This window comes from Rhodofomes roseus, assembly GCF_022264815.1.
Source record: "Rhodofomes roseus strain CIRM-BRFM 1785 chromosome Unknown C8Q71scaffold_2, whole genome shotgun sequence".
NCBI classification, from domain to species: domain Eukaryota; kingdom Fungi; phylum Basidiomycota; class Agaricomycetes; order Polyporales; family Fomitopsidaceae; genus Rhodofomes; species Rhodofomes roseus.
In genome coordinates, this window is record NW_025952958.1 from 1,082,163 (window position 1) to 1,102,564 (window position 20,402).

The 20,402-nt window shown below is 57.4% G+C and overlaps 8 protein-coding genes across 8 annotated transcripts; 5 read left to right on the forward strand and 3 right to left on the reverse strand.

Moving 5' to 3' along the window:
* The first annotated feature begins 268 nt into the window (after nt 1-268).
* On the forward strand, nt 269-2,721 carry C8Q71DRAFT_734184 (heat shock cognate 70). The gene is made up of 5 exons (XM_047922386.1): nt 269-452; nt 510-804; nt 859-1,270; nt 1,327-2,151; nt 2,209-2,721. The coding sequence occupies exons 1-5, from the start codon at nt 406-408 to the stop codon at nt 2,595-2,597; spliced, it is 1,968 nt and encodes a 655-aa protein (XP_047783782.1). The 5' UTR covers nt 269-405; the 3' UTR covers nt 2,598-2,721.
* Nucleotides 2,722-2,976: 255 nt separating this feature from the next.
* On the forward strand, nt 2,977-4,129 carry C8Q71DRAFT_720195 (pseudouridine synthase; the record flags this gene model as incomplete). Its single annotated transcript, XM_047921345.1, has 4 exons — nt 2,977-3,217; nt 3,271-3,326; nt 3,377-3,531; nt 3,580-4,129. 4 exons carry the CDS (start codon nt 2,977-2,979, stop codon nt 4,127-4,129), a joined length of 1,002 nt encoding a protein of 333 aa, XP_047783783.1.
* Nucleotides 4,130-5,148: 1,019 nt separating this feature from the next.
* C8Q71DRAFT_853265 (NAD(P) transhydrogenase beta subunit-domain-containing protein) lies at nt 5,149-6,559 on the forward strand (the record flags this gene model as incomplete). Its single annotated transcript, XM_047926923.1, has 9 exons — nt 5,149-5,239; nt 5,305-5,409; nt 5,472-5,779; nt 5,839-5,954; nt 6,018-6,070; nt 6,129-6,321; nt 6,378-6,424; nt 6,478-6,502; nt 6,550-6,559. 9 exons carry the CDS (start codon nt 5,149-5,151, stop codon nt 6,557-6,559), a joined length of 948 nt encoding a protein of 315 aa, XP_047783784.1.
* Nucleotides 6,560-7,053: 494 nt separating this feature from the next.
* C8Q71DRAFT_720196 (exo-beta-1,3-glucanase) lies at nt 7,054-10,320 on the reverse strand (the record flags this gene model as incomplete). Its single annotated transcript, XM_047921346.1, has 15 exons — nt 7,054-7,280; nt 7,334-7,502; nt 7,527-7,603; nt 7,656-7,658; nt 7,720-7,840; nt 7,893-8,019; nt 8,075-8,153; nt 8,212-8,440; nt 8,502-8,989; nt 9,046-9,093; nt 9,145-9,234; nt 9,300-9,548; nt 9,760-9,848; nt 9,901-10,014; nt 10,067-10,320. The coding sequence occupies 15 exons, from the start codon at nt 10,318-10,320 to the stop codon at nt 7,054-7,056; spliced, it is 2,364 nt and encodes a 787-aa protein (XP_047783785.1).
* Nucleotides 10,321-11,422: 1,102 nt separating this feature from the next.
* C8Q71DRAFT_218231 (uncharacterized protein) lies at nt 11,423-12,241 on the forward strand. The gene has a single exon (XM_047917083.1). The coding sequence runs from the start codon at nt 11,639-11,641 to the stop codon at nt 12,146-12,148; it is 510 nt and encodes a 169-aa protein (XP_047783786.1). The 5' UTR covers nt 11,423-11,638; the 3' UTR covers nt 12,149-12,241.
* A 1,087-nt stretch (nt 12,242-13,328) lies between these two features.
* On the forward strand, nt 13,329-14,056 carry C8Q71DRAFT_734207 (uncharacterized protein). The gene is made up of 3 exons (XM_047922387.1): nt 13,329-13,523; nt 13,587-13,643; nt 13,717-14,056. Exons 1-3 carry the CDS (start codon nt 13,503-13,505, stop codon nt 13,867-13,869), a joined length of 231 nt encoding a protein of 76 aa, XP_047783787.1. The 5' UTR covers nt 13,329-13,502; the 3' UTR covers nt 13,870-14,056.
* Nucleotides 14,057-14,897: 841 nt separating this feature from the next.
* On the reverse strand, nt 14,898-17,272 carry C8Q71DRAFT_218490 (nucleotide-sugar transporter-domain-containing protein). The gene is made up of 2 exons (XM_047917084.1): nt 16,861-17,272; nt 14,898-16,725 (listed from the first exon to the last, which is right to left on the reverse strand). The coding sequence occupies exons 1-2, from the start codon at nt 17,007-17,009 to the stop codon at nt 15,114-15,116; spliced, it is 1,761 nt and encodes a 586-aa protein (XP_047783788.1). The 5' UTR covers nt 17,010-17,272; the 3' UTR covers nt 14,898-15,113.
* A 576-nt stretch (nt 17,273-17,848) lies between these two features.
* On the reverse strand, nt 17,849-19,769 carry C8Q71DRAFT_699351 (Endonuclease/exonuclease/phosphatase; the record flags this gene model as incomplete). The annotated part of the gene is made up of 7 exons (XM_047920066.1): nt 17,849-17,961; nt 18,117-18,365; nt 18,639-18,753; nt 18,900-19,060; nt 19,134-19,215; nt 19,282-19,341; nt 19,392-19,769. The coding sequence occupies 7 exons, from the start codon at nt 19,767-19,769 to the stop codon at nt 17,849-17,851; spliced, it is 1,158 nt and encodes a 385-aa protein (XP_047783789.1).
* Between the last annotated feature and the right edge of the window lie 633 nt (nt 19,770-20,402).

Here is a 20,402-nt window from a genome sequence, read left to right on the forward strand (position 1 = left end):
AATCTGTAGAAGTGCACAGGCAAAATTACGCGTCAGCGAGGCGTAAGAGCGACTCTGGCATCGCGGAATATGGAGGTGACGGCGCGACGAAACAGGATGCGTAGAGGAGGCCGGCGAAGGTGGAAGAACGGACGAGACACTGTTGCCGGAGCATTGTACGGCCAAGGACGCGCCACTCGCGCGTCAAGCGCGCATTGCCTTGCATCACGTGCATGTGGCCACTGACGCGCGAAGGCGCTGGATGGTCACGGAACAGGTAAGAACGTGCTGGAATTCCTCCGAATGCAGCCTGTATATAAGATGAGCGCGCCGCCCCCGACTCTCCCTCAGCGTTGAATTTCTACTCTTTCACGACATCTCCTCATCCCCTTTCACGACCACAAAACTCGTCTATTCTCATTCCAAATGTCGTCCTCAAAGGCAGTCGGTATCGATCTCGGTACCACATACTCGTAAGTAGCATCCGGCTTCTGATTTTGCTTCGGTGTTCGCTCACCACTGTCTTGCAGTTGCGTCGGTGTCTGGCAAAATGATCGCGTTGAGATCATTGCCAACGACCAGGGTAACCGCACGACGCCCTCGTATGTCTCGTTCTCGGACAACGAGCGGTTGATCGGTGATGCCGCGAAGAACCAAGTCGCGATGAACCCCCACAACACTGTCTTCGACGCAAAGCGTCTTATTGGTCGCAAGTTCGCCGATGCCGAGGTCCAGTCCGATATCAAGCACTTCCCCTTCACCGTCTTCGACAAGGGCAGCAAGCCTTACATCCGAGTCACCTACCGCGGTGAGGACAAGGAATTTGTAAGTGTTCAAGTCTTATGATGTCATCGCATGCACACCTAACTCTGTCTACAGTCGCCCGAGGAGGTTTCCTCCATGGTTCTCCTCAAGATGAAGGAGACTGCTGAGTCGTACCTCGGCACGACCGTCACGAACGCCGTCGTCACCGTCCCCGCCTACTTCAACGACTCGCAGCGTCAGGCGACCAAGGACGCGGGCACTATCTCCGGTCTCAACGTTCTCCGTATCATCAACGAGCCGACGGCGGCTGCCATTGCTTACGGTCTCGACAAGAAGACCGAGGGTGAGCGGAACGTCCTCATCTTCGATCTCGGGGGAGGTACTTTCGATGTGTCGCTCCTGACCATCGAGGAGGGTATCTTCGAGGTCAAGGCTACCGCTGGTGACACTCACCTCGGTGGTGAGGACTTCGACAACCGTCTCGTCAACCACTTCGTCCAGGAGTTCAAGAGGAAGCACAAGAAGGGTAAGCCTGCGCTCCTCGGAGTTGTTTGAGTTGAGTTACTGACTTCTTCCGACCAGATCTCTCTTCCAACCCTCGTGCCCTTCGTCGTCTCCGTACTGCTTGCGAGCGTGCCAAGCGTACCCTCTCCTCCGCCACTCAGACCTCCATTGAGATCGACTCGCTCTTCGAGGGTATCGACTTCTACACCTCGCTCACCCGTGCTCGCTTCGAGGAGCTGTGCAACGACCTCTTCCGCAGCACCCTCGAGCCCGTCGAGAAGGTCCTCCGTGACTCCAAGATCGACAAGGCTCTGGTCCACGAGATCGTCCTCGTCGGCGGTTCGACTCGTATCCCGCGTATCGTCAAGCTCGTGTCGGACTTCTTCAACGGCAAGGAACCCAACAAGAGCATCAACCCCGATGAGGCCGTTGCCTACGGTGCCGCCGTCCAGGCCGCCATCCTCTCTGGTGACACCTCGGAGAAAACCCAGGATCTCCTGCTCCTCGACGTCGCTCCTCTCTCGCTCGGTATCGAGACCGCGGGTGGTGTCATGACCGCCCTCATCAAGCGGAACACGACGGTCCCGACGAAGAAGTCGGAGATCTTCTCGACGTACTCTGACAACCAGCCTGGTGTGCTCATCCAGGTCTACGAGGGAGAGCGCGCACGGACGAAGGACAACAACCTGCTCGGCAAGTTCGAGCTCTCCGGCATCCCTCCCGCGCCCCGCGGTGTTCCTCAGGTCGAGGTCACGTTCGACATCGACGCGAACGGTATCCTCAACGTCTCTGCCGCCGACAAGACGACCGGCAAGTCGAACCGCATCACCATCACCAATGACAAGGGTCGCCTGTCGAAGGAGGAGATCGAGCGCATGGTCAACGAGGCCGAGAAGTACAAGGGTGAGTAGAGTCGACGTTCCTGCGCATCTATTGCTTTATACTGACTCTGCTTTGCAGCTGAGGACGAGGCTGCGGCCGCTCGCATCACCTCGAAGAACGGCCTCGAGTCGTACGCGTACAACCTCCGCAACTCGCTGACCGACGAGAAGCTCGCGGGCAAGTTCGACCCGGCCGACAAGAGCAAGCTCGAGTCCGCCGTCAACGATGCCATCTCATGGCTTGACGCATCGCAGGAGGCATCGAAGGAGGAGTACGAGGATCGCCAGAAGGAGCTCGAGGCGATCGCAAACCCCATCATGCAGAAGCTCTACGCTGCGGGTGGCGGCGCACCTGGTGGCTTCCCTGGCGGCGCACCTGGCGGCTTCCCCGGCGGCGCACCGGGCGGCTTCCCTGGCGGTGACTCAGCAGGCGGCGAGGAGGGCCCCAGCGTCGAGGAGGTCGACTAAAGGGTTCTTGGGCGTTGATATCCTTACGATACTCACGACTGATGTGGACCTGCAAGTAAAAAAGGCGCATGTATATTACACTCGCATTCTAGATCGCTCTATTGTATTTCTCTGCTCTCCCTGACATATCCTTGCGTGATCTTGTGTACGATGTGCCTTGAAGATGTGCCGCGTTAGTGGCGGGCTGAGCAACTCGTATTTTTAATCGGCGCTATGGGCGTCAAAGATCTTGGGTTCTGCGCCGAAGACTTCTGCCTCGGAAAGCTTAAATGCGATCCACACTGGTGCAACTCTGGAGTTCATGCGCGCTGCGCGACCTTTGCTCTTTCTCCGCCCTACTCTGTCCATCAAGTCCCGGCTCCCTCGTCAAGCACCAGTCATGCCCAAAGCCCCATCTTCGCTCCCGGTATCTGCCCTCTTCGGCGTAGCCAAACCCTCTGGGCCCACCTCCATGTCTGTTCTAGACACTCTGAAACCCCTCATCGCGAGCTCGCGTCTCTTTGTAGCGGAGAAAGAGCTGAAGAAGGAGAAAGGCAAGACGCGGAAGGCGAAGCATGTCAAGTACGCCGTCAAGATCGGCCAAGGCGGCACCCTCGATCCGTTGGCAGATGGCGTTCTCGGTATATGTGTCTCATCTCGTTGCTAGTACTCTAGCGTGACGGAGGCGTCCTAGTTGTCGGCATTGGCAAGGCCACGAAAAAGCTGGGCGAGTTCCTGGACTGTGTGAAGGTGCGTGAACCGTTATTCCTGCGCCCGATCCCATACTGAACTCCTCATAGGAATACCATACTACGTGCTTACTCGGTTGTGAGACGGACACCTACGACAGTGAGGGTGCTCAAGTCCGCGTCGCACCATGGCGGCATGTCACTCGAGAGAGCGTGGAGGAAGCCTTGAAGGACTTCCGAGGGGAACTCATGCAGAGTCCGCCAATGTAAGTTCTACTCTAACTTCTGTCAGTCACTCCTCAAGCTCTGAGTAGATTCTCTGCTCTCAAAATGGACGGAAAGCCGTTATACGAATACGCGCGGAAGGGCATACCCCTACCACGACCGATCGAGAAGCGCAAGGTCACCGTTCACGAGCTCGAGCTCATCGAGTGGAAGGACAGCGACCATGGCTATCGCTACCCAGAGAAGAAGTTCACAGAAGAGCAGAAGAAAGCCGTAGAAAGCGCTTTGCGAAGCGTCGAGCAGGCCGTCGAAGTCAAAGATGAGCCCGAACAAGAAGCACCTAGCCCACAGCCTCCAACGGCATTCATTCTTCGCATGAAGGTGTCTGGCGGAACGTATGTTCGGTCCATTGTGCACGACCTTGGGCACGCGGTGGGCTCGGCGGCGCATGTCGTGACCTTGACACGAACACGACAAGGGAGGTTCGCCCTGGAACCTACGGAAGACACCGATCGCGGATGCGTACCATGGGAAGCCATCCAGGAAGCGACGAAAGACGTAGGCGAGAAGGATGACGACGGGTGGACAAGATGGGAACGAGAAGTAATAGACAAACTGGAGATCGTGGAGGACAGGTAGACATTCTAATGGCAGTAAGTGTGCTGGGACTGATCGTCGTGTATGATTGCCGTTCGGTCCACCTGTGAGGTCGACGACTCATGGTAATCGCACGCAGTATTGTTCCTCGCCGTGCATGGATCTGTACGCATGCGACTAAGATCCCGTCTCGACAGCGAAACAACTCCGAGAAGGATGCATGACTCGTTACCGTCGACCCCGAACGCGACGATGACCTTTGAGGGACAAGCTCAATTGATCAAGGGTCGTCCCGGAAGGATCGGATGCCCTTCAACGTCCGGTCTCCGCGCTGTGTGACTGGTATCCTAAGGAACCGCTACATGGCAAGGATTGCGTCCGCCGAGTGTGACAAAGAGCGTAGGAAAGCTGACTGCTCTCCGTGTGAATGCACCGGGGAGAAGCAGTTCTTTCAGGCACAATACACCGCCATACTGCTCATCGATATCGTACTGGATGGTAGACAGTGTTATTATAATACAGTATCAGTACCACCATGTGCGCATGTTGTGCGTAGACGATAGTACTATGTCGACTTGGCTGTAAGGGGCCGTGGAGGTGCAAGCGATATCTCCGATCTGAGATCGTGAGTGCGGGGTAAATCGACCTGAGCGGTGTGGGGTAGGATAACTGTCTCTAATCATCATGTCGATTGCATGGCGCACGACCACGACCTTAAGCTTGACTACGACTGTGTCGATTCTCCCCGCTCGACCGTAGTCCGTGGTTGGACCACACGAAGGATGGATATGAGTAGGGAAGCACCTCACACGGCTTCGGTACGGCAGAAAGGGCACATGTCCGGTCGGTGGGAGTGTGACTGACCGAGACCATGCTTAGGATCATCGCCCTCCCAATGGGAATCAGTAGAATCACTGGCAATAGTATGGGGGAAGCCAGGTAACCCCGTCGGTAGGTCAACAGACCTGGGGGTTTTCGGCCTACAGGTCCGTACATACACAGACCTCTCTTGAAACCGACGAGCAGATCGACCCCGTCCATCGCCCACAGCGTGCGCAGCGATGAGCTCGAGGCTCATTCTTCGTGCCACGGCGAGTGTACCAGTGGTGCGCTTGGCCAGCAGGCTCGCTGCCAGTGCACATCTTCGGAGAGGTGAGTCTTCGCAGCGGCGTTGGCGGGCGACATGGGAGATAATCGCTGACGGCCCCACTGTACAGTCTCTTGTCGCGCTCGTCTCTACCACGCTTCGTCACCGATACGAAATGGAGAGAAGGCTGCTAGTAGCGCTACAACAGCCAATGGCGTCACACAGGAAACAACCGGTACGTGTCGTTCGATCTGATCATGTGCAGTTGGACTAGCCTTTCAACATGAAAATGAATAGATTCAAGTTCAGGTCGCCCCTACTCGGAGCTGAGTGTCGGAGTCCCGCTCGAGACTTACCCGGATGAACGGAGAGTGGCTGCTACACCTCAGAACGTGACCGCGCTCATCAAGAAGGGGTTCAAGCAAGTGCTTGTAGAGAAGAATGCCGGCGCACAGGCGCAATTCCTCGATGAACAGTACAAGGCTGCAGGAGCGACGCTCGTGGACAAGCAGCAGGTCTTCGCGGGCTCGGACATCCTGCTGAAGGTTAGACCACCGCTGGATGAAACGGTTGACGCCCTGGCGAATGCTGAGAATGTCATCTTGGTATGTTGTCAGGCAAAATCATTATGGTTATTTCTGTGATACATCATGTTGTTATTCAGGTCGTGGGGTACGGCATGGCTGTAGCCAAGGCGCAATATGCAATTTCGGACATTGTGTCGACGTTACGGGCGAAGGGGATCAACGTGCGTTTTGCCATCCATCCAGTGGCTGGACGGTACGTCCCGGGTCATTTCTCTCCACTCCCGCGGACCAGCGTTGATGACTTATGCCCCTCCAGCATGCCCGGGCAGTGCAACGTCCTGTTGGCAGAAGCATCTGTACCTTACGATAGTGAGTACATGCCCAACCTTCTCCATTTTGCAATATCAATCCGAGCCCATCCATTTAGTCGTCTTGGAGATGGATGAGATCAACGATGACTTCGGCGACACGGATGTGACGCTCGTCACCGGTGCGAATGAGACGGTGAACCCGATTGCGCTCGAGCCTGGCTCGCCCATCGCGGGCATGCCCGTCTTGCATGTGTGGAAGAGCAAGCAGGTCGTCCTCATGAAGCGCGGGATGTCCAGCGGTTATGGTCAGTACCAGTTCTTTTCTTGTGTTTCCGAATATGACTAATGTTACGCTTGCTAAATAGCCGACGTACGAAGATGCTTTTCGGTGACGCGAAGGATACGTGCGAAGGTATGCTGTTTTATCTTGTCCTCTCGAGCGAAGCTACTAACAGTGCCGACCAGCCATCAAGAAGGGTGTCGAGGCCAAGTACGCCGCTGAACCCCGGATTCCCGTCAGCATCGATTACGTGCCAGGACCTTGTGAATATGTATATGATGTACGGCGTGAGGAGGATGTATTATTATCGTGTTGTACCCGTCCAATTGCAATTCAAATGCTATACACCGCACTGTCCGTGACCATGCAAGATGCAATCTGTGATGTGCTGCAACCCTCAACTTATCTCCATGCAAAATCACAATGCGCTCAGTGCTGTTCGACCCTGGTTCGACCACAACGTGCCTTTTGCCAATGCCGCAAATGGCCACACAATTTCGGTAGAACAGACGCAGTATGAGTGTTTTGACGAAGGGCAGGATCTCCAATTGAAATCACAATGCCGTCATGTATGATGATTCGTGATTGCATGCAAGAGAGAACGCAAGGACTACTACAGCGGTTTTCAGCCGCGTACACAACCGGGGAAAGACAGCGATAATACAAAAGAAAGGACACCCGGGGGCGCAACGTTACGTGCGGACCGGCAGGCGTGGTATATACAAGCATCAGGGCCGGTACAGTGCGGGACGTAGCAATCCTTACTGCGTCCAGGCAGTGATCGTGTCCTGAAGACCGTCGACGTTGTTGCTGGCTGTGATGACGGGCGAGCCGCCGACGCTGAGCTCGTTGGTCACGGCCACAGTCGAGAGACTGTAGATGCTGATTCCGGTGGACGCGGTGTCGACATTGACGATCTGCGTCTGGCAGTTCACGCTTTTGAGGCAGGTCTGGGCGTAGTGCTGGAAGAAGCTGTAGTGGCCAGCGCCTGTAGGAGCAAAGCTTCAGAGACGCAGTACATGCGGTATGTAGAGGACTTACCGAAGACCAAAATATCAGTCGACGACTGGATGTACAGACCCCATGCTGCGGTCAAGTCAGACGGGAAGCTTGGGTCGACGTAGGCGCTGTCGATCGAGAACGGCGACGGAGGCGCCGGGGTTGGTTGGTAGTAAGGCTGAGCGAGTGAAGTACCGTTAGCCGTGGGACACTGTTATGCGCAGCATCGACATACAGATTCCGTCTGGATCAAGCCCATGTAGTGGTCGCTTGCGCCGGCGATGTTGTACTGATAGAGAACATGGTGCTCAGCTATGCGAAGGATCAGTACGGATGTTTACGCCTTCGCCGGTCTAGGACTTACAAGCTAGGAAGAGCAGCAGATATCAGTATTAGGGCCAGGAAGGAAGGGTATTGGTTGAACTCACCAGTACCAATCAACCAGACTGGACCGGCGGACTGCGAGAGGATACCTCTGCCGCTGTACAGCGAAAGGTCAGTCTGAGCAGTGTCGTCGAGATCATGATCCGCAAGCCAGACCCAAGTGCCCTGCCAAAGCCTCAGTATCTCCGGCTGCACATCTCAACAGGGGAAGGCTCACCTCGAGGTAGGCATTTGACTTGGGCGTTAAGTGCAAGCCAAGGAAGGCTGCTAAGCAAGACGACGACTCGGCCTGCGTGTAAGGGCATTGCGCCACCTCCAAGTTCGTACCGGCAGTACCTCCCAAGCTAGGATATCACCATGTCAGTATCATGTAGGCTCTCGAGCGACGGTTTGACGAACCGGATGTAGCTATCCCATATACCAGCGCCACCTTGTGTCGGTGAGTTGACGTTCCACTCAACGACGATCGCACCAGCAGCTAATGCGAGATACAATCAGTCCGCCGACTCGCATATACACAATGGGGAGGAACGCACCAGGTCCCTTTGTGGTGAAGATCATGTTCGAGATCTCCAGTATCCCTGAAGAGCCCGACGCGCCGACCTGGACGACGGGCGAGGGGTTGGTCTGGTCCTGGAAGGCCGAGCCGGAGCCCATGATGACCGCCCAAGCCTCGCCGACCAACTGCGTGCCTGCAGGGATCTGGAGCGTGCTGCTGACGATGTAGGTTCCTGCATCGAAGTAGATGATGGAGCATCCGGAGTACTAACACGTAACACACCGAAAGTCAGGACAATGTAAGGCAAGGTGGTCATTCGAGCCATACCTTATCGAACACAGCTTGCAGCGCAGACGTATCGTCTGTCGTGCCGTCACCCTTTGCGCCCTGGTCCTTGACACTAACGAACTGATCCACCGCATAGTCCTCATACTGCGGGATCGTCCTTCCGAAGATCTGGCCGTTCGACAGGAGGCTACTCGCCTTCGTCGGGCCCGTGATGTCGCCCGAGGTGAATTTCGCGGAGCTGCCCGTGCCCGAGTACACGTTGCCCTGGCCCCAGCTGTCGATCGTCATCGTGCCGCCCGCGAGGACCTCGGAGCCATCGAGCACGGTGACCGCCGTGGGGACATTGTTCAGCACGATGTTGTTGAGGACGACCGAGCCCGCAAGCGTGCCGCTGGAGGCCTTGGAGGTGCGGTAAAAGATGGGGGTGTTGCTCGCGGTGGCGTCGATGATTGCCAACGCACCCGTGGTCTGGGCGTCCTCGGTCGTGCCACCGGTCATCACGTCGAAGGCAACCTGACAGTTATTGACTACACAGACGATGACATTGAGGTGAGTGCGGACCCGTTGGTAGTGGTGTACTCACCCGTCACGCCCTGGAACGTCCAGCCCCAGTTCCAGTCCATGTAGACAGCTGGCGGGAAATCAGTTGGTGTATTACGACGTTGGATATGCAGATGCGCACCAGTTTGACAGTTGTTCATGGTCACATTCCGGACAGTGAATTGCTGGTTACCGACCCACATGCCATACTTTCCTCCGTTGAAGACCAAGTCTATCGCCGCGAGACAGCATCAGCCACCCATCCCGAATGAGCACGATAGAACGCGTCTGACGTACCTCCCATCATACCACCACTGCCGTTCTCCATCCAGACACCCTGGTGGGCGGTGTTGCTCGCGGTGCTCATCTGGAAGACGACGTTGTAGAGCGACGTGCCCTGCGAGACCTGCCAGTGGATGCCAGTGGCGCTCGTAGCCGCGTCGATGTCGGTGAGGTCGATGACGAAGTTCCGGACGGCACGGTAGAAGTTGTTCGTGTCGTTGTACCACTGAGCGCCATTTCCGCCGTCGATGTACGGGTCCACATCTGACAAGGGATAGTGCCGATGCCGTCAGACAACAGCTCGCAACCAGAACGGATGCGAGCACAGGCGACCGTCATCCTCAAGTATGCTCAACCATGGCGCTCGGAGGTCAGTTCGGTTCCGAGACGCCAGTGATCGGGTCCACTCTCGGAATGATCGCCTGGAGATGCTGGCGAGATCGCCCATCTCAACCGCCTCAATCGGTTCACTCACCAATGACCCCAATACCCGAGAAGTCAGATGACGCCAGCAAGGTGGGTGGGACCCGTGCGTCACCAATCATCTGCGTGTAATAGTACGAGCTGAATCGTGCATGAGTAGAGCATCCTGTCTCGTGGCGCGAGATAGACGCACATGAGCGGCTTCGATATCTTGTAGGTACCCTGGGGGAAGTAGACCACAGCGGGCGTGACTGTAGACGACGCGCAGGTCCCATCACCACACCGGCTTCCAGCGGAGATGGCAGAGCTAAGGCGAGGGTGGTGAGCAACACGGCGGCCAGTGTATGAGAACTACACACTTGATAGCAGCTGTATCGTCCGTAGTACCATCGCCAGCGGCACCGTAGTCCTTGACGTTGCGGAAGACGGTGTAGGAGCTAGGGTCCGAATTGAAGGCAGAAGTTCCCTGGTGTTTGATGTTCTGCATCCAAAAGGGATCTGTGGCTGCAGCGGTCCCGCCGCTGAGCGCAGAGGTGCATGACGACCCTAGTGCGAGAGCAGCGGGCGCAGAGGCCAGAAAGCCGTACACCAAAGAAAGGACAGGCACCAGCATGGCGGTGGCGAGAAACGAGGAAGGCGTAACGGAGCTTACTGGGAGGATGGAATGACTGGAGGGCTATATAGCACCTCGCGGAGGCCTGCCGAGCGGCATCCTACTACGATCGAAGACCGTACATATGGCGTTTCTCGGGACCTGAAGGGAGTGATGGAGAGAAGGGGTAGCGACGAACTGTCAGTGTTCGGACACAAAGAAGGTTGCCCCCGCGAGAAGCTGCCCCCGCGGTATGCTGCACGGGGCGCTGTGGGCTTGTGATGCTAAGGCCTTCGCTGAGGTTCCTTCTCGACCAATCAGGCACTCTGTGTGTAGGCAACGCGCGCAGTCGGGCACGGCTCAAATGTCTGGAAAGTAATGAATCAGTCGGGAAACGGAACCATGCGCAACATACCGCATCATCTATCTGTCCAATGCGACTGTGTATCACACATTCTAGTATGATAGAGCAGATAGCGAGCTACTGCATAGGCTCTGAGTTAGCGTGCAGCAGACCTGATGCATGTGGGCCTACGAGAGGAAGAGGCGGTGGCTGCACGGTGCGCGATCGACCTGCCACCACGCGCACGTCCAGCTGATTTCGGACGCGAGCGCCCGCGCGCTGGACGCCTGCTGCTCGACAAACCCGGTCTGCCACTGCCTCGTCCTCGTTCGCTCTCCTGTGACCCTCGCCATGCTCATCGCAGTCCTCGCGATGCTCAGAGACGCGCTCAGCTGTGTTCTCCGTGCGTTCCTGCACATTCACGCGCCCCTTTTCCCCCATGACCCAACACATTCCGTCATGCGTACGGGGACTTGGGATTGCCAATGCGAGCCCTGTCGTCTAGGCAATTTCCAGCCAACCTTGTTCCGAGCGGCGGCGGGAGCTTTCCGCACGATCGATTGAGGGGCGTGAGGCCACTCCATCGGACTGCACACGGTAGTAGCGGCCTGGTCGTCTTCGCAACACAGGCAACGCCGCAGCAAGCCAAAAACCCAACGTCATAATCGAACATCCCCAGGACCGACACGCTCGAGTGTCTGGACTGTTCTCGACCGCCAGTCGCGGCATTGGCTTTCGTCGTTGGAGGAACATAGGCGAAGTTGACTTCTGCCTTCAGACAACCTGAACTCCAAGTATGTACCGCTACTTCTCACGACGCGGCGGAGATTGGCCACCAAGATAAAAAGAGGGTGCGTGCTGCTATGTTTGCCCTCAGATACCGCGCTCATGAGTATGGTACAGAGAACATGTGTGGAGCCTAACCAACAGAGCCAGCGGTATTAGTTCAGCGGCCCGAATGGCTTGCTCGCACGCGTGAACCTTCTGGTATGCCTCATGGTATGCCGCAGCTGGCTTCGAGGATGCGGCAGAGATTGCATGAGACGCATGCTCAAGCAGGCGCGAAACTTCATGTGTGAACGTTTGTGGAGGCGGGATTCAAAGGCAGCCAGAACGGGCTGCGTACAGCACACAGGGCCAACGTTGCTACTCGCCGTCCTCGCACGGCCGCGGGCTGGCGGTACATCGACGACGCCGTCCATACTTATCCTCCCTGCAGCACGCTCTGTCGACACACCCAGCCGCTCGGGCGTACCGGGAAGAGTGCGACGTCATTGCGAATGTATTCGTATTCAACGCGCGGTCCGCCGGATGAGCTCGTTCGCCGCACCTTGTGGCACATCCTTTCCAGGCACACGTCCGCCGAGATGGTTGGTATCAACTGATGGAACTGTCAAGGTGCATGGATACTCGCAGTCACCGTCGGCGTCGCCGCGAATGTCAGTCTATGTACCATGCGGGAGCTGTGCGAGGCTCATATGGCTGCGCCCGTTGACCGTCAATTGATGATATGACCTGTCACTGTCAGATGCCTGCACATGCAAGACAGATAGGCGGCGGTATACCGAAATGCAAAGTGTAGGAGGCTCAAGCAGTTTCCCAAGACGATGCAGGAGGATGTGCGCGCGCTCGGTGCGTTTGTTGCCCCTAAATACATGCCCTCGTTCAGCCCGGTCGCTGTCGCAGTCCACTGCTATCCTGGCCATGGCTTGGCTGCGAAGGGCCCAGAGAAGATATGTCGAACGTGCTTATACCCGGGCTTTGGACATGTCTCCCAGTGCCCCTCTCCTCGCCGATTACATCTGCCCTTCGCGAGGTAGAGCATGCGGTAGACGCGACTCGGATTGTGTCGTACCCTAGTAAATCCATCGGTCGTACTGTGGGGTTCTGCCACGGTACAGCGCGCATCTGCTAATGACCGCGGAAGTGCCATACTCTAGCTAGCTAGATACGCAGCCAGGAGGCGACCTAGTACCTCCATCGAGATAGAAATTGATTTTGGATACAGCGAGCTCACATTCTTGATGCAGAACATCGACATACTACGCTCGCATTTCAGGGAATCGCATGCCGACACATAACACGTATGCACAAGGGGGCCAGCTTTGGGCCACAGAAATAAAGTCAGACAGAAACACTCGAGCTGCTGAGCATAATATTAATAAAAACGGATCTGACGAACCACCTGGGCGGCACCGGGCATGCTGTTGTCAGCTGCTTCAGTCGTTCCACTCGTAAGACATGCTGAACTCGTCTACGAGACCTTTCAGCCGTTCCACCGCGGCGAGAAGCCAAAGCTCAGCACAAACTGAACATCGACGCCCACGTGGAGGGCCTCATCGAGGTCAGCTCATCGAGTCGATTACAGCTGAACTAGCTCGGTAATAAGTATGCTTCGCGGTGCCACCACCTGAGTGAGTACGCCGCGCGCCGTGTGCGCCATGGTCATGCATCAATCGCACGACCGAGACAACGTCCTTTGGTGCGTAATCCGATGACTCGGAGAGTGATGCGCGGAATGAACACTGGCAGTACTTATGGTCTCTCCGAGTCGAAAGCGTCAGTTTTGTATCAACTTGAGTGCAAGCAATAAAACAGACTGTTCAATCATTTCTCGGCTTACCGCAATGCTATAACGGTGCTCAGCAACTCCAGTAACTTCATGATTTGTCTAGCGTACCAACGCCGCGTTGCGCGCAATACAACACGATCATGTGACCGCGCCTATCCCAAAGCAGACCAAGTAGGCTATGACGTCTCCGCTCGGCTGCAGCGAGACTGTACTTCGAACCGGTACTCTCATCTAATACCTCGGAGCAACATCTACATCTACGACCATCGTCTTAGCAGCCAGCTAGTCATGTCAGGCTCAACAGCCCAGGCGAGTACTATAGTATCGCCGGAGGGTCTTTCAGGCTGGTGATTGACGAGTCCGACTTTCCAGGACAACGCCTGGAAAGCCAGGGAGCAAGGAGCGGAGGCGCAGTACGCCCGGCAGAAGGTCTGTCCATATCCCCTACATCAAGCAGTCTGCAGACACCGACGTTCTAACCTCTGGTGCTGCCCATCTACAGGAACAAGAGCAGCTCGCTGCACTCCGCTCGTCGGCGGCGGGCAAGACGCAGAGCGCGAGCAAGCCCGGCGAACTCGAGCGCGACTTCGAGGGCGGGTTTGGTGGACAGGAGGACCTCGAGGATCGCTACGCGACTACTAGCGGGGAGCACTGAGGCAATGCACCGGCCGTCAGGCTCCCGATTCGGGTGATGTACGAGTATGCCAGGACGGACTCGCTGAAGGTGGTGTATATTGTATAACCAGTTTAGTCGTCTCAATGACACACGTACCGAGGGATCTATTGACCGCAGTTGAATGGAATTGAGTAGTGCAATCAATACACGATTGGTCAACGAGCTATGTCAGCGGACATCTTGCGCCTACATTTTCTGGCCTCAATCAAGGTCGATTGACATCGTCCGGCTTCAACGTTCAACACGTTCAACACGTCCACACCGGCAGTGAACCTGTCGTAGTACATCTTCCCAATAGAGTGGTCGCGCAGCGATCAATATTTCAATGACTGCATACGCAATTCATACATCGACGAACAACGATCGACCAACCATTCTGGTACCTGTTGTTATTAATATTGGCACCAGCCGCCCTTCAGCACAGAGATCCAGTCAGCACAAACGACCGTCATCCCAGCAATCACACCAAAGCCATGCGTTTCGTTTCTATCTGTGTTCATTCATTCAGTCCAGCACCGCGCACCGGTATCATCCGTAACAAGCACAGAACACAAAAAGTGTACGCTGGCGAAGAATTAAGGACCCTCTGGGCACCGGGACCGCCAAAAAAAGGAACAAGAAGTCCACAAGAAACAAAGCGAAAAGGGAGGGATGCGGCCCCAGCACACAGCGGCAGCGTCAAGTACATCACTGCGCGGTTCGAACAGGAAGAGAAACCAAAAAAGGTCCAGTTGCGCTGCCTGGCGTTATGTACAGAAATGGAGAAAAGTAAGGGTTGCGGCGTAAAGTAAGGGCGGCGGGATAGTACGAGGTGTGTATGTAGCAACGAACATTGTGATTGGAGGCGGGGTGCAGGTACGTGGGTAGGTAGATAGGCAAGTAGAGTGTGCGTTTGAGTAGTAGTCCAGACAGCAAAGAAAGGCAAGATTTAATAAAAATACAGTCCCTTCATTTCTTTCTTGTGAACAACTGTAAACAAAGTGTTCGCATGCACGCGCAGATGGGGAGGGGGTTGATGCCTTGGTGCAGGCGCGGCCGTCGGTGGCAGAGAGGCCTGCTGGTCTACGTACGGCGCGGGCATGGGAAGGCTACGCATGTGCTCCGTGCTATGCAAGGGAGAGCATACGTGCGGGGCGTGCACAAGCAGGATGATGTCGACTAGCGCTGAGGCGCGGCGGGAAGAGAAACGCCCGCGGGCCCAGCGGGGCAGGGTATGGCCGACATCATTGGTGTGTATGCGCCGCAAAGTCCGACGGCGCCGACTGCGACGGCGCGTGGTGGCTCGCAGCGCTGGCCGGTCGCGAGGCGTGCGAGAGCGCGCTCGGCGGGCGCGACGACAGCGGTGGATGCGGCGCGGCGAGGCTCGATGACGATGACGTCGCGGGGACTGGCTGTGGCTGGAACGCGGGTGGGAAGGCATACGCGTTGTCCGTTGCTGAGAACACGAGCGCGGACGCGGTGGGCGCACACCCGGGGCTCGTCGTGGGGAGAGGCGTGTATGAATGCGAGCGCGACGACAGGAGACGGCTGAGTGCGCGAAGGGGCGGGAAGGCAGAAAGCACGACGCTGAGGCGGCTTGGGTCATCCTGCTTCTTGCTTGACGTCAAAAGGTTCTTCTCGAGAAGCTGCCCAAGGATTGGAGCATCTCGCTCGACGGGGGACGTGGGATTGCTCCTGTTCGCCATGTGGAAGGACGACAGCGATGACAGTGATGACGTCGATGCACGACGAGAGAGCGCCGCGCCCGCGAGAGCGATGCCCGAAGACGACCGAGAGGGTTGGCTTGGGCGCCGCCACCGCCAGCTCCAGCTCTTCCCTGCAGTGATGGCACTTCCGTCGGTTGATGAGGTAGACGACGACGCATCGGGCTGGTTGTACATCCATGTGGCGACGAGGACGACGGTCGAGCCGAGGATGAACGTCAGGGTCATACGGAAGTTGAAAAGGGCGACCGATGCGAGGAAGGAGATGACGATGCTGAGACTGGTCGCGAAGCCCTTGAGAATGTTGTCCGCATACTTGATCACCAGCGCAGTAAGCAGGCCGCCCAAGACCTGGACAGCCACGGTTGCCCATGCCCACACGCCAAAGTTCGCGAACAACTGCAGGCTCACGACGGGAGCGCCGGGCGCAGTGGGAATGTTCCGTGATACGATGACCGGGAGCAGTGCAGGCAGAAGGGAGAACAGGGAAAGCTGGACGTTGCGCACCCATAGATCTCCAGGCGAGTTCTTCAACACCATCTCGAAATAGACTCCGGCGAGACCTGATGTGAAGCAAGCTGCGACGACGGCCATGAAACCCTTGAGGGCGTTCATTTCGTGCGAGACCGACTCTGACTTGTTCGAGCTACCACCCTGGATCTGGACAATGCCCACGCCGATCGCGAGGAAGAGAAGCGCAAGCCACTTGGTAGGGCTGAGCTTCCTGCGCAGAAGCACGACGGAGAAGGCTGCGGTCGTGAGGATCTTCATTTGGTAGCTCACCTGGAACGTCGCCGCTTCCAGGTTCGACACCGCCACAAACTGGAGATTATTTTGGATGACGTATAGGATAGCGGGGATAGAGAGCTTCCAGCAATCCGGGCGAAAGACCTCTTTGCCAAGCCGTCTGAAGCGGTAGAAGAGCGTGCGCGGGTTCCATAATGATGAGGCAGGTGAGCTGCCTGTGCAGTCTAGTCGAGAGAAGGCGACGAGGAGGGATATCGAGCCCTTGAGCAGCTCAGTCATGAGGACGGCTGCAGCTGCCGAGTATGTCTCTGAGGGCGCAGCGGAGACGCGCGAATAGTGCATTATGAGCGTCAAGAGGGCATTTTGGACTGCCAGAGTCACGAGGCTGCATATAGACGGAGATTAGTATCCGGAAAACGGCAGAGAAGGGGCGGAATGGTCGCTGCTAGAGAAGGCAGGCGCAGGGCGACACGGTCGCGTGCGTGACGCGCCTAGGTGGGAAATTGGGACAGCGACTTACGAGACGTATTTCAGTGGCAGGCCGCAGACCGACGGGACGGGGGTCGGTGAGTCTAGCGGGATCCCCAGCTCCTCTGTCTCGAACGCGTCGGCCTCCTTGAGGTGGCTGGCGCGGTGCTGGGCGTCATGGTAGGCGTCGTGGTGGGCCATGGGGGATTACGGGGAATGTAGCAGCGCACAGCGGGGGTATCGTACGGCTGGAGGCAGGAGGAGGCTGAGGGGGCTGAGAGAGAGAGACCAAGCTCGCTCCGCAGCGTGGTCGGGGAAGAGGCAAGACGGGGAGTCGACAGTCCGCAGGCTTTTCAGATCAGCCCTCCCCGTGGGAATCTGCGCTGGACCGCCTCGACAGCGCGGGCGCCTCGACAGAGTTCCCAGTCTATTTCGGGTAACCGCCACCGCCCCACCCGCCACCGGCCGCCCGCCGTCGTCGCCCGCCTGCTACTCAACGCCAGACCCCCACTCCGTGGCGCTGTCTCTGTCGCCGCCGTCTCTGCCGCTGCCAGCGTAAGGCCACTCGTCGTCTTACCTCGACCTGCCGCACAACCCAACAAAACGGCCTTCGACCGAACGGCGGGCGCCTTGGCAGCGCATCTTGGCTTGGCGGGATGTTTGGGGGTGGCTTCCCCCGCATCGCGAGCGCTCGGTTGCACACTCAACGTCGCGTCCAACTCCACACCAATACGATCGGCTCTTATCACTGCGCCTGCGGTCTCGCGGACGCTGCAGCGAGGACCCCCGTTGTCATTCGTCCATCCCGCTGCTGCGCACATCCCCGACCGTGCTGCGTCGTCATACCCCGGAGCCAATATTCCTTCGCCCGCCTCGAGGTCTGCTTTCGTCTGTGATTTCGCACGTCGTCCCGAGATAAGCCCGCCAGTGCGCACTCCGACAAACATACAGGCGCAACATCCGTGTTCTACGTCATGCTGGCCTCCGACGCGCTACCACACTGTCGTCATCCACGCCCGGCCATCGCGCGACCCTCGACCCTACAGCGCGCCCTCCAGCTCCAGTGTCACTGGGCAGTGGTCGGACGCGCCGTATATCTCGCTCCGGATCTCGCACATCTTCACCCGGTCCTCCAGCCGCTCACTGACGACAACTGCACAAAAGACGAGCAAACGCGTCAGCATCCTACACCGTCGACGTCTATCTGTGGAGCTGCTAGCCCGCCGTCCCCTTCCTCAGAACACTCCGCATGTTCGAGATGGATAACAACGCTAGCGCAAGGGAGAAGAGCGGAAGAAGTGCACGCACACATATCTAGCCGCCACCCAATACCCTTGCTTCTGCACTGGAAACGATAGCCAAAGTAAGTGTAATGTCGCAGGTCGGGATGCGTCTTCCGCCACACGTCCACGAAGCTGCTCGCCCCCTCATTGGCCTCGGACGTGGGCTCGGAGTCCGGCGGCGGGAGACTCGGGTCGAGGATCCGCGCGAACGCACTCGTCTCCGCCTCTGTGTACCCGGGCGTCTTGTTCCAGTTCGGCTTCGGGTGGGCCAAGTCTACGCCCAGCCCGCCGTCCGACAGTCACCAACACACGTCCATCGCCACGCGCAGCCATGTGTCCGAGCATGTTCCGCATTCCATGCCAATGATGATAGAGTTGACGACGTCGCCAGCCAGAAGCGCGGAAGTCGAACAGGAAGAGTGATAGGACAGCGCCATACATAGCACGTCGAGGCAAATCAGGCGTGTCCGTGAGAGCGTGCGCAGCACCACAAGAGTCGAAGATGCGTCAGCTCGAGCGTGCCCGCAGGAAATAGACATGGACGCACCCTTCTCCGTGGGCGCGACGTTCAGGTCGCCGGCCCAGATGACCGGCTTCTGCCTGTCCAAGCTCCGGATGTACGCCGTGAAGTGCTTGTTCCACTCCTTCTTCGCGTCTAGCGTCTGTGGGCCCCGCACCCAGCCCGCGTCAAGTGTGGCAGGCAAGGCAGACGGCGGCCGCGATCGTCACGTAGCAGCATGGGCGAGAAGCATCATGATGAGTGTATAAGCACCACGGCTACGTGACCTGAGAAGACGACGATGCGCACCTTCAAGCCCGTCCCGGCGTTCACGACATACGTCCCGACGAGCCAGCAGCTCGCAAACTCGAGCGTGACGATGCGGCCCTTGACTGCCGCAGGGTCAGGATGCCCCGGGAGGGTAGTATTGACCGATATTGGTTTGATCTTCGAGAGGATCGCCGTACCCGCTGTATGAGAGTAACGGCATGCCCGGTTAATGAACTCCGTATTCATTGACAGTGAAGAGCGTGCGGGACGCACAGTAGGTCTTCTTATCCGCGATCGCCCAGTAGCGGTGCGGGAACCGGCTGGAGAGCGCGGGGTCTACAGGCTCGTTATTGACCTCGAGGAGAGGGCCTGCGCTATCAGCCAAGCCCAACCCCGCAAACGCATAACAGCATCAACGCACCTTCGTCTCGGTCAAAATGAGGACGTCCGGATCTTCCGCGTCGACGTAGTACTTGAATCCCTGCGCAGAGCCCGGATGAGACCGCGTGAGCAGAGCAGGAAGGAGCGTACCTTCTTCTGGGCAGCGGCGAGCCCGCATATATTCCACGTCGCAATGCGGACGCGGCACTCCTCGCGCGGCGGGAAGGAGACATGCACGGGGACGACCTTGTTAGTGGGCTGCCCATTCGGCGCGAGCTCGCTGGTGCCCCCTTCACCGCCATCCCCTTCCTTCTTGGTGGGCGCCGTGGCCTTGGCCTTGCCTTTCGCCTTGCCAGCGCCCTTCGGATCCACCTTCGCTTTCTTGCTCGCGCGCCCCTTCGCTTTGGGCTGCTCCGCCGCCTCCGCCTCAGCGTCCGACTCTGTCCCGAACGACGACTCCGTCTCGGGGTCCGGGCTCTCCTCCAGTTTCCGTTTGGCCTTCCCGCTCGCGGCGCGCTTCGGTGGCATCGCGCAGTTGTTCAATATCACCGGCGGCGGTCGCGTCCGCACTGATGGATTCCGTGTCAATGTCAGCGATGCGCCGAGAAACGGAGTGACAGTTGTGAGTTGCCTACGGAGCGGATGTGGTACCGCCGTGACACTGACAAGATGTACGCGAACATGGTCAGGCGCTTACGCGCTCACGCGCGCCCGGGGTGTTGGGATTGCCATAAAAGGCACACCAATGCTACGGAACCATTTCCGTTCCAACTGGTTCTAAATGACAAAAGAGAGCAACTGTCGCAAGCTCTGCATGACTGCAGGGAAAACACGGACCGTCGTAGTCTCCGTTGCTGACCACCGAGATTAGTATACTCTCGGGACCGTCTTCCACACACCTGGCAAAGGGCCCACGGCGACTGGAGGTACAACTTGTTTGTGACGTAGTACTGTAGCGATGCTACCAAGTACTTATTTACTGGCATCTGCATAGTCACTTACATGCACATGCCATATCAATTCCTACCACAGTAATAACATGCATTCTGCACCAACAAGCTATAGACTCGGCTCCCAAGGACACGAACAATCTGACTTCGAGCACTCAGCCATCCAATTCTGGAGAAAACAATACACTGGCACAGATAGAGATACATACAT